At 41.6% G+C, this 16,075-nt stretch overlaps 1 protein-coding gene across 2 annotated transcripts in view; it reads left to right on the top strand.

Moving 5' to 3' along the window:
- The window catches only part of ankrd13b (ankyrin repeat domain 13B), a 32,585-nt gene that overhangs the window by 2,569 nt on the left and 13,941 nt on the right, over positions 1-16,075 (top strand). For both annotated transcript variants that reach the window (XM_029516959.1, XM_029516960.1), the window contains exons 2-5: positions 12,013-12,148; positions 13,602-13,726; positions 14,700-14,745; positions 15,073-15,216. In XM_029516959.1, coding sequence (XP_029372819.1) covers positions 12,013-12,148; positions 13,602-13,726; positions 14,700-14,745; positions 15,073-15,216 — 451 coding nt within the window. The remainder of the gene's footprint in view (positions 1-12,012; positions 12,149-13,601; positions 13,727-14,699; positions 14,746-15,072; positions 15,217-16,075) is intronic.

The raw sequence follows: 16,075 nt of genomic DNA on the forward strand, positions 1-16,075 counted from the left end.
CACAAGTCAGTTGCATTCTGTTAATGTGATATGAATTTTTGGACCTGGACATTCTTTAGATAGATTTTCACATCAACTTATTGCGAGGCTCAATAAATTGCTCTTCTCAACCTTAAAGTCATTCAAATTTTAGAAACCCTTGTATCTATTAATATTTTATGATGCAAATTTTATTGCTCTTTTGGGTGTGTATTTGAACCAAGGACATTTATGACATATCTTGAAATAAACTAAGCCAAACAAACCAGTAGTTCACTTTACTCTGAGAAATAACACAAAATATTTGATATTGATTCACATGGTTATGGACGTATAACTCAACACAGATTTGCAGGGCAGCCTTGACCTACTAAGGCAAAGAAATGGCCTGTTGAAGTTCTGTAATGTTTTGAGCAATGTTCTTAAATCTAAGCCAACCTCTACCATCCATTTCAGTGAATCCTCTGCCATTTGACAAAAACAAAATTTTATGTGTGCCATGCTTTGTACTGGAATACAACTTTCAAACTGTCAAATTTGTCATACAAAAAAAGAAGAAAATGGTTAAAGGGAGAGTGACTGCTCTTCGTGACATACACCTCAGGTATGAGTTCAGTCCGTTTGATGGCAGATCAGAGGAAAGCTGTAAGGTGACGGGTAGTAAAATATAGCAGAAAACAAAAGATTCACTTCTGGTTTTTCACGTTCCGCTCTTACGGTTAACAAACTTTTGCACAATGTCATCCTATAACCTAAATCACAAACTGCCACTCTCTTACTCTTATTGTGTTTGCATGTATCTGTGTGTGGGCTGTGCATCATGGTTTTGCATGTGTTGAATAATGTTGTGTTTCTTTTTATTTACCTTTTGCATTTTGTATAGAAATTATACCAGCCACTACAGTAATAAAATTTGCATTGCATTATCACCAGATGCCAAAATGTCTAGTTTATGACATACTTTATTGTAAACTGAGCGTCTAGTTTGTATGTGCTGTGCTGCTTAAACTAGGACAACTCACTCACACACACACACACAAAACATGCTTCAATCTTGGGCTTCTGTTGGACCCTAGCGTTCACATGTCTCTTTCTGGTGACAGTTGTCCAGGAGCTTTCTGGGTAGCTTTGGTTCTCCCATGACTCAGTTCAGTCCAACACTTTTTGGCAGCAAATGGACATTTTTCACAGCTTCGGGCCAGAGATGCAAGTTGAAAGCTGAGGGAATAATGAAGAAAGTTAACTGTGATTTAAGTGGAAAATGTAAATCTTTCTACAGCCTTTAAAATGCCAACTGTATTAAATGAGGACACCAGTATTACCATGCCAAGATTGCCCAAGCCTTAGCTTGCCTGGCTGATCTCGTGCAAATGGCCTAGACTCGGATTTGGATGCTTAAAACTGGAAGAGTATCGACATGAAAACCAAAGCCAACTACCAACATTTATCACTGATCTGCTGTATTATTTAGATTGGCTAACTAAATGAGAGGAAATGTGGGGGAGCAGGAACAGTAAAGGTGGTGATTGTAAATATCCAAATATAGTTTTCACTGAACGTAGATATGGCAGGGTAAGGTGAATCACATGTTTTAGTTTTAAATGCATTAATTTAGCTGTAAGTTCATCCTGAGAAATTAAAATATAAAAAAGCATTGTGACCTGTTCATTGTCTACACATGATGGACAATGGTTTGTCATAATAATTTTACATTACTTAACATGACATTGCTTTGTCTAAAAACGTCAGCCTCTTATTTTCTGATTAGAGTGCAAACAGATGGATTAAGTTGATGTCTTGCACCAGCAGATGAAGGCAGTAAGTTGCCCTGAGGTAATGACGCCAAAATGAGGAGGCAGAGCTGGCAGAATAAGTCCAGTTTGTGCAGACCTTAAATGTCTGTTAATATTTATTATAAGTTTTTTTTTTTTTTTTTCCACTTTTGAGCCACCTTTAAGAAGCAAATTCATATTATTAGCAACCATGAAAGGGGAAGCGTAGTACAGGAAGTATATTAGAATATTAGAAAGACATATTTATAATCCTTGTTATACTATATTACAATACCATACATTGTGATTGATAACTTCTGTGATATCACATTATGGCTACACTGTTACAGCCCAAATAACAAAGGAGACGTGCAAATATTGTATGATAATGTTCAGTTTCAGCTTGGCCGTGCACAAACATTATAATATCACTGACCTCTGCATTCTGTGGCCGTAAAATAAAGGTAATATACAGCCATCCTCATATCAGAGCTCTTTTAAAGCACGCTTGCCTTTTGGTAAAATGAGGAGACTCGTTTCATTTCACCATGTGCACGAATCAAATATCCGGCACTGTTTCTGATTGCGCTCTTATTTTGATTCAGCGCAATTATGCACTGGACAGTTGGGGTGTATTAAGAAATGCGGTTTTTTTTTCAAGGTATGTGAGTTAGTGAGACTTTCTGCAGGCTTCAGCTCATCTTCCATGAGCAGCTTGTAACAGATTGCATGTTTGAGTTAGTGATTGGAGCAGAAATACTGCCACGACAGGCTACAGTGGAATAATTTGTACGTTGGATATCAATGTTAGGATGCAAAGCCAGACAGAGGAAACTGAACATAGTAACAGGAGGACTGACTGAATAAATGCCAGCGACACGCAGATGACAAGGGAAAGTACAAGGAGAAAGACAGAGATGAAATTAACGGTAGAATAGGGAGATAAATAATGATACGGGATTTGTCTGATCCTTAAACAAAGTGTATATTACAATGAAAAGTGACAGCCAGGTGGGTAAAGAGAAGTGAAATAGGAAAAGCAAGGAACCAAGGAGTCAGGGCACAAACAAAGTGATGACGGGAGTGAGTGCAGAGAATAAAGAAGGTGCAGAGAGGAAGTGGGGAATGAATAATGACAGAATTTGACCATGAACAGATTCTGTCTGGGCTGCACACAGACGTAAATGCGGAGTGTGATTGAAAAAGAACAGGGCTGTGTAAGGAGTAATGGACTATCTCAAAACAAAGGCAGGAAATGACCCAAAGAGTTCTGCTCTCTTTCTCTGTCGCTGCTCTTTGTCCTTGCGTTTCTCTGTGACTGACCTAAGGTGTCTTGTTTTCCTTCAGTGCTAGGTTTGATTATGACGCCCTCTGCAAAGGTGCCAATGTTAAATCAGCATTATCAAATTGTATGCTAGGATGCTGGCTTGAGGGAATAGAGCCCTAAATTAAGGCTTTCATGTTCACTGCCTTCACTGAGGGCCTGACCCATCTGCCACGTGCCTGCACCTGTCTACTACAAGCCTCATCTCTTCCCTGCTCCCCTCATTCTCTCAGCCTTTTTGCTCCCTGTCTCCTCGAATCACTCCCACCAGGGGCATAAGAGTCTCCTTATTTGCTTTCCCTGGTGCCCTTGATCCTTCTTCACCTCCAACCATCCATCTATCAGCCCAACTCTCACCCCTATCAGTGTAATAAAATCCAAGTTCTAATTGCGGCACTGCAAAGCAGCAAGGAGACGCCACAAGACGCTGCGTTGGGGTCAGCTGTGTTTTAGTTGTTGGAAGCTTTTAGCAGGGAGACAAAAAGACAGTGATTGACACTAATGGCATTAGTGATGAAATTAAGGTGAAAAATGGTGAAAAGGAAATTAAGGTGACGTGGAATGGGAACAGATAGCCTACACAAGGAACTGTAGAAAAGAGATTAGACCAGGAGTAAGGAACTTTGAAGATGGGGAAGTCAAAAGCAAGATTCAAAATCATTCAGGTCTTTACTCTCTGCTCTGTTTTGACCATCATATTTTTGATTCTTGTTACTGATCCTGTGAAAGATCCCACCTCCTGATTAGCAATACATCCCAGCAATCACCGTGTGTGACTGTATGTTTAAGACACTTTTGTATTACTCTGTCAACTTTGAGCATCAGCTAGCATTTCTTGTGAGAGGGACATAATCGAAAAGCTGCTGAGCGTCTGTAAAGACTAAAACGTCTTGTTGTTGTGAGTTTTATTATCGTTGTGGCTGATGTGCTGTGGGTCCTTGGGATGGAAGTGGTGGCCCTAAATCTAAAGATATATTTCTTATGACACATAGTCTTTTACAGCTTCCACTATGCATCACTCTGCTGTTATAGTAGTGTTGCATTGGAACACGATGGGAAAAAGAGTGAAGCCTGACTGTGTTTATCCAGTCAGATGTTGTCCAAATTAACGCCTGTGGTTATTGGCTACGTATTCTCTAAGACCCCTCAGGGTCATCTTGCATGTTGTGTGGTAAAAGTGCAAGGACCAGGAGCCAGCAAATGGATTAAGTTTGCTGACTACAACTCCTGCTGTGTGTTGTGCAGTTGGCAGTTGCTTGCCAATAAAGGTACAGCCCTTCAATATAACAAGCTTAATAATGGACCTAAGCTATCAGTATAGCAATAGCAAACAACTGAACGTGTCAATGTTGTTAGCATTTTATATCAATAATGTAAAGTAAAGGCTAATAGTAAATAGTAACAGTAAAGGCTTTCTCAGATTGCTGAAATGGCATCACCCATATTTCAGTTCCATACCCTTTAAAATAAAAAAAGATTTTTAGACAGATTGCATTGGTTCATTGTGGTGGACTCAGGGGAAAATAAATGTATTAAAGACCTGCAGACCTGTGAAATGTGATATAGAAAATGACTCTTGATCAATACGCTGACATTTCTAAATCTATGGATTTCTTCTTCTGGTTTGTATAACTGAGGCACATGAGTTTGGCCGATTGCTCAAGGCCGAATGTGCATAGACAGTATCGTAAGCAAAAACATTTTAAAACATCATGGCATCTAGGTAATTTGGCCCACACGTCCGGAACTAAATTATTAAATTTGACAGAGAAAATTGCCTTATGATTTCATTACGGACCCCGGCTGAGTGCTAACCATTTCTTGCCAGATCACTGAGTTTACCTGAGATTGCTATATAATTCACTTGCTCACATATACACACAGTCACATACAAGCACGAAAGAAAATGACAACTGTGATGTTTCACTCCAGTAGGCTGTGGTCGTTACATTATGTGTTTATGCGTTTTTATAGCGTATGCACTGTCTGCTTCATTCAAACAAAAGATTTGCTCTTTCCATCTGGGAGTCTGAGGAAGGAGAAGAGTTCTCCCACTCTCTTTTTCTCTGCCCGTATGCATGCCTTCACTGGTGTTTCGGTGGGGTCTGTCGGCTCATTGCAACAAACAGGTGTCAGCACCTTTTAGATTAACATCAGAGGAACTCCCTCTCTGCTCCTGTTGCCATTTTGACAGGTCTACCATCATCCCCACCCGTCTGTGCTTTCACTATCTCTAACTGCCTCTTCCTGTCTGTCTCTCCATCTACCTGCAGAGATTGGGTCTGACAGTAAATAGACAAAGTGCAGCAAAACAGAAAAACATTAAATATGCTGGAATGTAGGTCAGCGTTTTCATTTCGTGATTTCTACTGCTCGAATTCGCAACCCTTGAATGCACCTGCAGAGGTAGAATTGAATCGTGGATGCATCGAAGACAAACGTGAGATGTTGTGAAAGGTTTCGTTAGGTTTCATTTGTTCTGGTCGCTCCATCATCCGTGACGCAGGTCTGCTGTCCTTTTTATTTCTGAAGCAGTGTCACATTGAAAATGGATCAGGGTTTCATGGCAGCCTAGCGTTTGTCAAAGTCTCCTCTGGATGGAGAATCACAGAGGAGAGAAAGGAGGCGGGGAGGGGGGGAAAAGTTATTTTTATACTCCTCCCTCCCATTGCCACCCTCTGCTCCGGTGCACCCCATGCACAAACATTTTGGGAAAGCTTCTGTATGTGTATATACAGTGTTTGTGTGTGTGTGTGTGCATGCGTGCGTGTGTGTGTGTATGCCGTTCGTATGAAAGATTGATGTTGGCCTAAGTACCTGCCAAGCTGCATCAGACCAAGCACACACAGAGCAAGAGGGGAGTGAGGGAGTGTTGGGGGGTGGGGGGGGTGGTAAAAGAAGCAGCAGATGCCACAGATAGAGACGCCTATCAATAATGCAACTTCCACTAAGCTCACTATTGAGGGAGGGAAGGGGAAAGTTTGATTACAAGATGCAGATTTGGGTTAAGAAGAGACAGAATAGAGAAAGAGGAAAGGAACATAGAGACAGAAATGAAATAAAGGGTTAATGGTGTGAAGGAATAAATTGAGAGTGTGACAAAGACAAGCAAAATAGATCAAGGACAGGGATACAGATCTGTAAGATTTATTTTTTTTATTGAAGTGGCAAAGGTGTTGAAGAGGTTTTTGGAGAGACAGAGGAAGAAAGCAAACAAGGATGGAAAGAAGATAAATGGAGATTAGAAAGGGAAAACATGAATACCGACCTCCAATAAGTCTGACATGTATGCAAATACATGCAGAACCGCTACAGTGAGTTAAAAGGGGAAAAAAAGAGTTACTTGCATCTCATTATGAATGCAAAGTTTTCCCCTCTCAACAAGAAACCGTTCTGTATGTCACGACGACGGGAGCAATTTTTTTTCACAATGAAACAGCATGATATGAGGCTGATGCTGAGGCGTTGTCCATTTCTACAAGGAGAACTGACTTTGACTGCCGTTTTATAACGCCACTACTTTCAGTGAAACAAACAGCGTTTGTAGTTTCCGCAGACTCATAACGATGTCATCCGTAGCCTTTAGCAAAAGCAATATGTTAGATGCCAGCTGCGAAAAGGAAGTTTGGATCAGATGGTTCACTCAAAAATCTCTCCAGCATCAGCTGCACTGCCACCAAAATTACGTATAGAAATTACAATTCCTGATGTGAATTATGATATTGTTATAATGCAGTGTATGAGGTAATGGGGTCACTCACATAAAAAAAATATATACTATTTATATAACTGAGCTTTCCTCACGTCATGCTTTTTTGCTGAAGTCAACTTCTATAATATAGGTTTAAATTATAAAATCGGTGAGGCCATTTTTACTGCTTCAGTGTCAGTGGCCTCATTGTTGTGCTGAGCCATCTTTAATGCCATTTTAGGCCTGTGATGGTCCCATGGCAAATTCAAATGTCTGCTGTGTAAAAGGCCTATCAGACAAGCTGCACTGTCCTTATCCAGTTGACTACTTCTACTTCTACTTTTTCCCGGTAAAATAAAGTAAATGAATATTTGCTCCTTTGTCTTTAACGCATTGAACCCATTGTTTGTGTAATTCTTAATTAATAAGTGATTGGTTAAATTTTAGTCCCAGCGCCAAAGACTGTGTGCGACCACAATGTGCCCTCCGTTCTGATTCCATTGTTGAGTGAAAAGCGAGAGCCAAGAGCCAAACAGGGATGACATAATGTCCCTACTGTAACTACCAAACCACACAAGTCAAACAAGGACAATGAGACTGTGTTAGTGTGTGTGTGTGTGGTCCATTTGTTGAAAACAAATATCTCCTCCAGAGTTCCTTTTTTGTTAATAGGAAAGGAGAAGTCTAAGTGTCCATCATGATTTAGTACCTGGTTCGTGTGTGTGTGTGTGTGTATGTGTGTGTGTGTGTGTGTGTGTGTGTGTGTGTGTGTGTGTGTGTGTGTGTGTGTGTGTGTGTGTGTGTGTGTGTTTCAGCTGAAAGATGTTCACAGATGATAAAGTATATTTCCCTGTCTGCAGGTCACTGTGTAGCAGTGGGATGGTGTTAGCTCTGAGTGGACTTAAGTGGTGCTTGTGTGTGTGTGTTTTACTTCTAAACGCATCAAAATGCTTGATGAACCACCACCTGTCCTCACCTCCCTTCCCTTTTCCATCAATAAAGTTTGTACTGTTTTGAACTTTTTCTCGAGCTCACTGTGAAATATAATTGTCTCTGTGGTCAGCTAACTCTGACCGCCGTCTGCCGCTCTTCAGTCTCCTCCTGTCCGAGCTATTCCGGTGCAAATTGGACCAAATGAACAGCACCAAATCACTGAGAATGTAGTTTGAGACTGGTACTGCTCTCTGAAAGAGCCGCGCAGTGTCATCACAGCAAATTTTGCGCATACTGACTGGCGTTGATATGAAAATTGAGGAAGTGGTACTGTATGTGTCGTACCGCAGCAGTGGCTGCTAACCGTGTTGAAAGAAAACCGGTCATGGAGAGGATAAAAATACCATTCCACATTTGAGTTGTCTCGCCCTTCAGAAAGTCTGCTTCTCTTTGAGCACCGAGATAAAAAAAAAAAAAGTCTGTGACTGACAGTGATGGTGCTGAGAAACTCCTCGTTCTTGGTTGACAGTAAATAAGTTCAAAATATGGGACAAAAGATAGAAACACCAAGCACATACTTCATACTTTCTTACACTGCATGACCAAGATGATAGATAGAACCAATGACGTTGTGTGCCTTGCAGTTTAAGGCACAGAGGAGTGCAAAAGGATAAAAGGTAAGCCAAGAAGAGAGATAACGTATTATCCTATTCTGTAGTTTGATCATTGTATTACTAAGAAAAGAGCTGTGTCACTTGGAGAGAAGAGGAGTGGTGTGTTTCTTTAGTTCTGGGACTTTAAAGACCAATTTTTTAGGACCACATTCCCATGGCCTTTCCATTTTCTATTATTATTATTATTTTTTTTTTTTTTTACAGCAGAGACCTGCATAATACAACAATAATGATATCATTTATGTTCACCAATATTCCAGGAGGTGAAAAGTTAGATTCCTTGCTATTGTGTCTCCGGATTGCTCCCCTGAAGGTCCTGAAACTGCAGCTTCAGGTACTGCAGAGACGTATTATTGGAGAATGGGCTGTGGGGCAGCTACTGAAGCTACACTTAATTGGATTGTACTCTTGGCTCCTTGTCATCGTATGTTATATATTGTTCATATTGTTTTCTGGCAGCATCCTATGCTTCCCCCAAGCTGTCTGCTTCCATATCCCCCCTTTCTCACCAGCATCCTGACTAACCTTTACACTCTCTCTGTCTGCCTCCACCTCACCACACATTTCTGTTTCTCCTCGCCCTGTTTAGCGTCCCTCATTCGCCCTGCCTCCCCCTCCACCATCATCTCAATCCTTTCCAGCTCTCGTCATATCTTTGTGCTGTATTTCAGCTCCTCAGACTAATTGAAACGGAGCACAGCTATAAAATAAGCTTTAACTGATAATCGCTGACGTTACATGCAGACTTTTAAATGGATGATCAAATGACAGCTGTGAGACAGTACAAGTGCCATTAAAAATACAAAAGATGGAAGGAGAGCCGAGTAACATTTTTCTCTCCTCTGTCCTCCTGCCTCTTACTTTATTTATTTATTTATCTTCCAAATTACAACACTCGTGTTGAGGCAATGTGTTTTCCAAGGATTACTATTAATATTCACTGGTGGGTTTCTCTTCACACCTTTTTTTTTATTATTATTTTTTTTATCTTTTTGGACTTCATGCTGTCATTCTACTAGTTAAAAACATTTGCTTCCTGATCACACGTTTTCTCTCACACACACACAGCCAGAGTGTGTATTTGCATGTTACACCTGGACTTCGTTTGCTATGCACCGCACACAAACAAAGCTGACTGCCTGCTATCTTCGCCAGCGTTGCTATGATGCTCCATCTCTCTATTCCCAAGCCTCCACAGTTCCTGAGGGACAACCCCATGTTGTTCTCTCCTTCGGCTCTCCTCCTCTCCCATATGACCGCCTTTCGTTTTCTGCTCTCTCGTTTCGCCCTTCTCCATAGCTTTGTTTCCCAAAGCCGACAATCTGTCGTCCTTTGCTTCTTCTCTCCCTCTCTTCCATCTTCGCATGTCGTGCATGTTACAGTTCTTGCTGAAAGGCAGTTTCTTACGGTAGAAATTACTTCATCCACATTATTCGTGTCCGTTTCTGTCTCTCACGTGCCTTTGTAAGATCTACGCAGAGCAGAGACCCCGTAACCAAAGAGCAAGGGATGGGACAGATAGAGCGTCTATTAACATGAAACCATGGCATTGTGTTCCTTTTATCGAATTTAGTTTCACTTAACAGAACGTATTTAAACCTTTTAGCTCTTAAAAAAATGAGCGATGGGTGTGAGGGGTTTTATGTGTTTCCTGTGTCTGTATTTGCATTTATACACTCCACAGTGTTTGTGTGCACCCCTTGTGGTTTTGCTCATTTCCCTTGCACATAGGAGAAACAGAAGCCTGCAGTGAGGTACTGATACTGTAATTGCTGAAAGTCTGACCTGAACCGCTCAGTCTTTCTCTCTTTGTTCAGTTTCTCACAGGCGAATCATTTAACCTGTGCCGAACAATAGCGGGAATTAAATTTTATTATTATTATTATTATTATTAGACTCATTAGGATGTTGTATATTACAGTTAACATTCAAGGCAGCTTCCTCATATTGTGAACACCTTTTGGTTCAGTCTATTCTGAGTTGCTAAAAAACTAATCTTCAATAAATTTCCTTCCCCCTCCTCTGCTTTGATTTAAGAATTTATGCGGATCAATAAGTGCTCCCTTGTTCCAATTGTATTCCTTTGCTCATCCCAATACTTTTGCACGGATAAGTTATACACAATGTAAAAAAAAAAAACACCCTAAACAGTCAGTCCTGTCCAAACAGTCTCGTTGCTTTTCTTGGAAAGCGTTCCCCACAGCCTCCTTAAGGTTTTCATTAAAATTGCTGATTCTAAGTCACGCTGCTTATCTCTGAGAGTAATCCTTAATTAGAATTCAAGTCCACAGCGGACTGACAGAACTGACCTTGAATCAGCCTAAACCTTGGATAACGTGGCTGTCAGCGGTTCTTTTTAATTGGATGGCAGATCTGAGATCAGTATTTCAAAAGTTGCTGATTTTGAAGGAGCCCTCTGCAGAGAGAGGCATCAAAACGATGGTGCATCGAAAAGCCAAGGGAAAATGGACAGAGAGCGGGATCGGCAGTTTTCCTGCAGGACAATACAGCAAAGGCTGCGATTGACAGTCTGGAGGGGTTTGTGCAGAGACATGCCATCTTATTAGGTGCTCCAGCATCGTAGTTCATGCAGTAATTAACAGATTGTGTGGAGCGTTGCCTCCGCTGCTATTTGACACAGTAATACTTGTTGGCTTGTATTGATTGAGTCTCGCTGATCACGTTGTTGTCTGATGATGCTTCAAAATAAGTGGAGGAGGGTGCTGATAAATGACTCATCCAGCCCCACCCCCCCCTCCCAACATGCCTATAAATATTGTACGTGTTACGGTCGGCAATAGACCAGTACATCCCAACCTTTTCCAATTATTTTGTTCCTCCGTGGATCAAACGACAGTAACTTAATTATGAGCATCTGAAATTATCCTTAGCTGTCTATCGTATAGCTGATAGCTGTTATGTCTGAGAGGGTTTCAAAAGCCAACAGCAATAATTCCTCTTAATCTGGTGCATCAGAGAAATGATATGATTGACATGAAAAGATTAACGCTAATGTAATGTTGCTGACAAATGGGGTATGGTTGACATGCTGAATACAGAATGGAGCTGAAAGCTGAAGTGAAAACTCTAGCATTACATTTCCGAGTCGGCGATGTCGTTCCACCTCACACGGTTACACGCGTCGGTTGGAAGAAGATATTTTCATTGGAAGAAGAAAACTGTACGTCCCAAAGGTTAAATCCTTCGCTGGCGCGTCAGTTTGAGAGTGCTGCTTGCTTATTTTCTTTACCTGCCCATGTTTTCCTGCATGACCTTCTCTGAACCGTATGTTCTGAGGTTTAAAGACTAGAAGATATGAGACTACTTAAAACCCCCCGAGGCCCGGCCTACAGATAGTGTAGCCTGTGTTTCGCCCAGCCCAGAAAATGTGACGCAGTGGTGACATATGAATTAACACCTGTCGCCGTTTTGGTTTCCGTCTCCATTGTCATCGTTGCACTGGTGTCCTGATGATATTTTTCTGCTTGTCTGTGCCCTTTTGTCTAAGCAAGAATATCACTACAGCGATACACAGTTAACCCCTGTTTCCTCTCCTCCTCCTTCATTTCTATGTTTACGCTCCTGTTTCCCTCGTCCTCATTCCCCTCTCTGCTTCGACCTTTCTTTCTCCTCCTGCAGACTGATCTAGAGTCTCTGGATCCTCGTGGTCGGACTCCCCTCCACCTGGCTGTCACGCTGGGCCACCTTGAATGCACCAGGGTCCTGCTGCAGCACGGAGCTGATGTTAGCAAGGAGAACCGCAATGGATGGACCGGTGAGCTTGTGTGTGTGTGTGCGTTGAGCTGAGGCAGCATCTCATGTACAGTATGATGAACACATTATGTGTGATATATGTTGGGGGTTGGGAATGTTTTTCAAGGGAAAAGTTGATTCGGCTGGCATTATAGAACAGCGTTTTGGCCAAGTAATTGTGGTAGAATTAAATTAATCATTGAGAGGGATGGTAGCTTGTGTCTCATATGGTGCTTAAATATTATGCACACATATTCCATGGACTCTTTTTACTCCTTTGGAGTGGCGGATTTATTCAGATAAATGGGAACGGTAGATCTAACTGCTCACTCTGGATAAGCGTTGTGTGGATTTTTTCCAATTCTTCATTGTTCTAAGCCACAGCAGTCAGCAGTGCTCAGACTAACAAGCTACATTAGCCCGAGAAACCTTTGATGAAGATTTGACAAAGGACTACAAAGCAGTAATCCAGCTCGGTCTGCTCTGCTCTGCTCTGGGTTTTAATTTATCACTTGGAGTAAAAAGAAATGTTTGCAGAGGTAATTTGCCTGACATGGTCTGTCATTTGCAGTAACCCAGTGAGTTTTCGTAGCGTGCCCCTTGGCACAAGAACGGGACTATGATAATTTATATCATACACTATATTTGCAAAATAGTTTGGAGTTTCCCACCAAATCTAATCGACATGGGCTTTGATGGCTAGAGGGAAAATGCTCACAATGCTTCTCTTCACCATCTCTTTTGCTGAAGATCGGTGGCTTGTGCCTGACATCTCTTTTCTGCCAGCATCACACAGTCAAGTGCAGAGTTAGGTCTGACAATGAAATCAGTTTGAGATTTAAACTTTATATATAAATATATATATATTTTTTTTCTTTTTTCTTTTTTTTTTACTTTAGAAATATATCGGCTGGTATAACACCCTTTACTGGAGTCCAATATCTCACCTTCACTTTTACAGGTTTCTACTGTCAGTCATTATTTGTTTGTGCAATGTGGGAAGGCTGCTGGTATAGCTTTTATTTTTTGTCATGAGTCGAATGCAATACAATCCAAGAATATGCTGTTTTGTTTCTTTCAGCTTGTGGTTGCAGAATATCATTAAGTAATGTGTTAACATGTTCTCGTGACTTCAAAAAAGCCTTTGTCATGGTGAACACATTAAGATAATGTGTCTGCATTCGTTAGCCCTCATGCACGTTTGGTGATAAACAAAAAATTGAGATTGATTGATAATTGTTGAAGCGTAGCGCAGCTTGTACAATTAACAGCAAAGTGGCAGTCTGATGAATGACAGGAAAGCAGCAGTAATTGGTCGTACCAGTTTTTCCGTTGGTCTGCTTCAGGTTCTCTTCAATCCTCACTGCCCCCTTAAATTGCTCAAGTGCATAAATTTTAGATGAGGCCTGAGTGATCGGCTCTGTTTTACTCCCCTGGTTTTTTTTTTTTCCCCTCCACCTCGCTCTCTTTTTCAGTTCTCCAGGAGGCGGTGAGCACCAGAGATCCGGAGTTGGTGCGTCTCGTGCTTCGTTACCGTGACTACCAGAGGACTGCCAAGAGACTGGCGGGCATCCCCGTCCTGTTGGAGCGGCTGCGCCAAGTGGGATTTCACACAAACACACACGCACGACTTTGATGCGAACACGAAAAAAAGATACTCTTCAATGACCACACACATGCATGCATGAACACAAACAAGATTATATGCGGAGTACCTCTGCGAGCACAAACATGAACAAACCGCAAAGGCAGCTCTCTAAGAAATATATTCTCATTTGAAATGCAGGTGACACTTTTTAAATATTACATTTTTTTTTAAAGAATAAAATATTCTGAGCTCTTTGGGAAGGTATGAATAACTTTGTTTACTATTTGGCAAAGGAAACACACTCAGATGTCTCCGTGCTACGAAACTGGGTAATCTGAGTCATCGCTATTCCCTAAAGGAGTAAGGAGTGCCCTCCTTAAAGCCGCAATATCAGTGATAGAGAATCTCCGACTGGAGATACTGATAGCTGCTTACGTTTCTGGAAGGAAAGTGTGGAGGTGCAGCAGATCACGTTGAAGCTGCTGCAGCATTAGAGCTACAGAGGACAGTTGGAAAGATGCAAGGAGCTGTCTTCACAGACTCTGCCTTCCTGTGCATCAGCTCCAGCTGGCTCCCTGCTGCGCACACACACACACACCCTAACACACTCACATGGTACACACAATGCCCTCACACTTTGAAAACGACAATGAAAACTTGCACTCAAGTACACATGCAGTCGCAAACATCTGGTACATCATCATCTGATGCTCTCACCCGCATAACTGTCCTCTCCATCCCTCCATCTATCAGTTCTATTATTAACCCACGCACACAACAGACATACACAACCACTTCTCTGTGCCAGTCCCTTCATGTTTTGCCACCAACAATGAGCCAACATCCCTGCACTTTTTTGTGTTTTTTTCTCTCTCTCTATTCCATATTTGAGTTCATCACTTCTCGTCTTCCTCCTTATCTATATGCCTCTTCCTTCTAATACCCGTTCCTCTCTCTCTGTTTCCCTTTCTTGCTCTCTTTACAGGCCCAGGACTTTTATGTGGAGATGAAATGGGAGTTTACCAGCTGGGGTGAGTCTCCGCCTTGTGTCATTCCAGTCAGTCCAGTGCTGACCAGTCAGCGCTAATTGTGTTATTGTCTCCCTCTGGGGCCTGTTTCTTCCTGTTGCACTGGATGCTGATGTATATGGCATTTTATCCAAAGTGCTTCACAAAACCACACACAACGAGGTTGAGTCTCTCATGGAAAAAAATTGTGCGTTATTCTTATGTGTATATTAAAAGCTGTTAAAATGGCTTGAATTGCCAGAAAACGCTGACAACTGTTGGATTAAACCTTCTAGATAGTCATTGGAAGTAGTATCATTAGATTCAAAGTGCATCTGTGTTTGCCTTTAGTGCCCTTGGTGTCTCGTATTTGCCCCAGCGACACCTACAGGGTTTGGAAGAGCGGTCAGTGCCTCCGTGTCGACACCACTCTGATGGGCTTCGAACAGATGACCTGGCAAAGAGGAAACCGGAGCTTCATTTTCAGGGGACAAGGTCAGACGTCGACATCTAGTCTCAGCTGGTGTTAACGTGTGTGTGTGTGTGTGTGTGTGTGTGTGTGTGTGTGTGTGTGTGTGTGTGCGTGTGTGTGTGTGTGTGTGTGTTTTTCTCTCTGTTGGGATAGATTCATTCCTGAAACACTTCTATGAATATTTAATTATTCTTGGAAGGAAATAAGAAGTCACTGCTCTTGCCCAAAAACCTCGTAAAATCCCTGCATGTTCTTTTTGGTACACTTTTGTAAAGCTTTTGTATGATTAAACAAATTTGAATTTCAGGATTGGAGGTGTAATGTGCTATTCTAAGGTTAATATGCTACTGATGGTAACCTACTCTGCAGCTGAGGTCAATATTTTTAGGTAGTTATCCAGAAGCTATGTTTCCTCCCAAAAAAATATTTGGTCAAAATGTCACGTTTGCTTTCACTCTCTTTATTCTTTTCTTCTCTCTTCTTCATTAATGTCTCCTTGGTTTTCTAGCCACACAATGAAATTGACTCCATTTCACCTCTGAAACGTGTACTTTTAAAGGGTATGAGTTAATAATAAATCACTGGATAGAGACCTCATAGGGTGTAAACAGATAGCAGTTTTCTGGTATTACAACCTTGCACAGACTGAGGTGTTGGGCCACCAAGAAAACACTGCTTCTACTCGTTGAGCTTGTGATTTCACAGGTCCAACTTGAGCAAAGCTGAAGCTCAAGAAATACCGTCTTATATTTATCAGTCACACTGGCTTCATTTTGAAGTGAATGTGATATGTGAACAGTCTCAGAAAGTGTGATTGCACGTTGGACCGTCCTCTCTCTTTTCTCTTTCTAGCCTCAATGTGCAGCTCCTTCCACTCAGTCG

The sequence above is a fragment of the Echeneis naucrates genome, chromosome 13 (assembly GCF_900963305.1).
Source record: "Echeneis naucrates chromosome 13, fEcheNa1.1, whole genome shotgun sequence".
NCBI lineage: Eukaryota > Metazoa > Chordata > Actinopteri > Carangiformes > Echeneidae > Echeneis > Echeneis naucrates.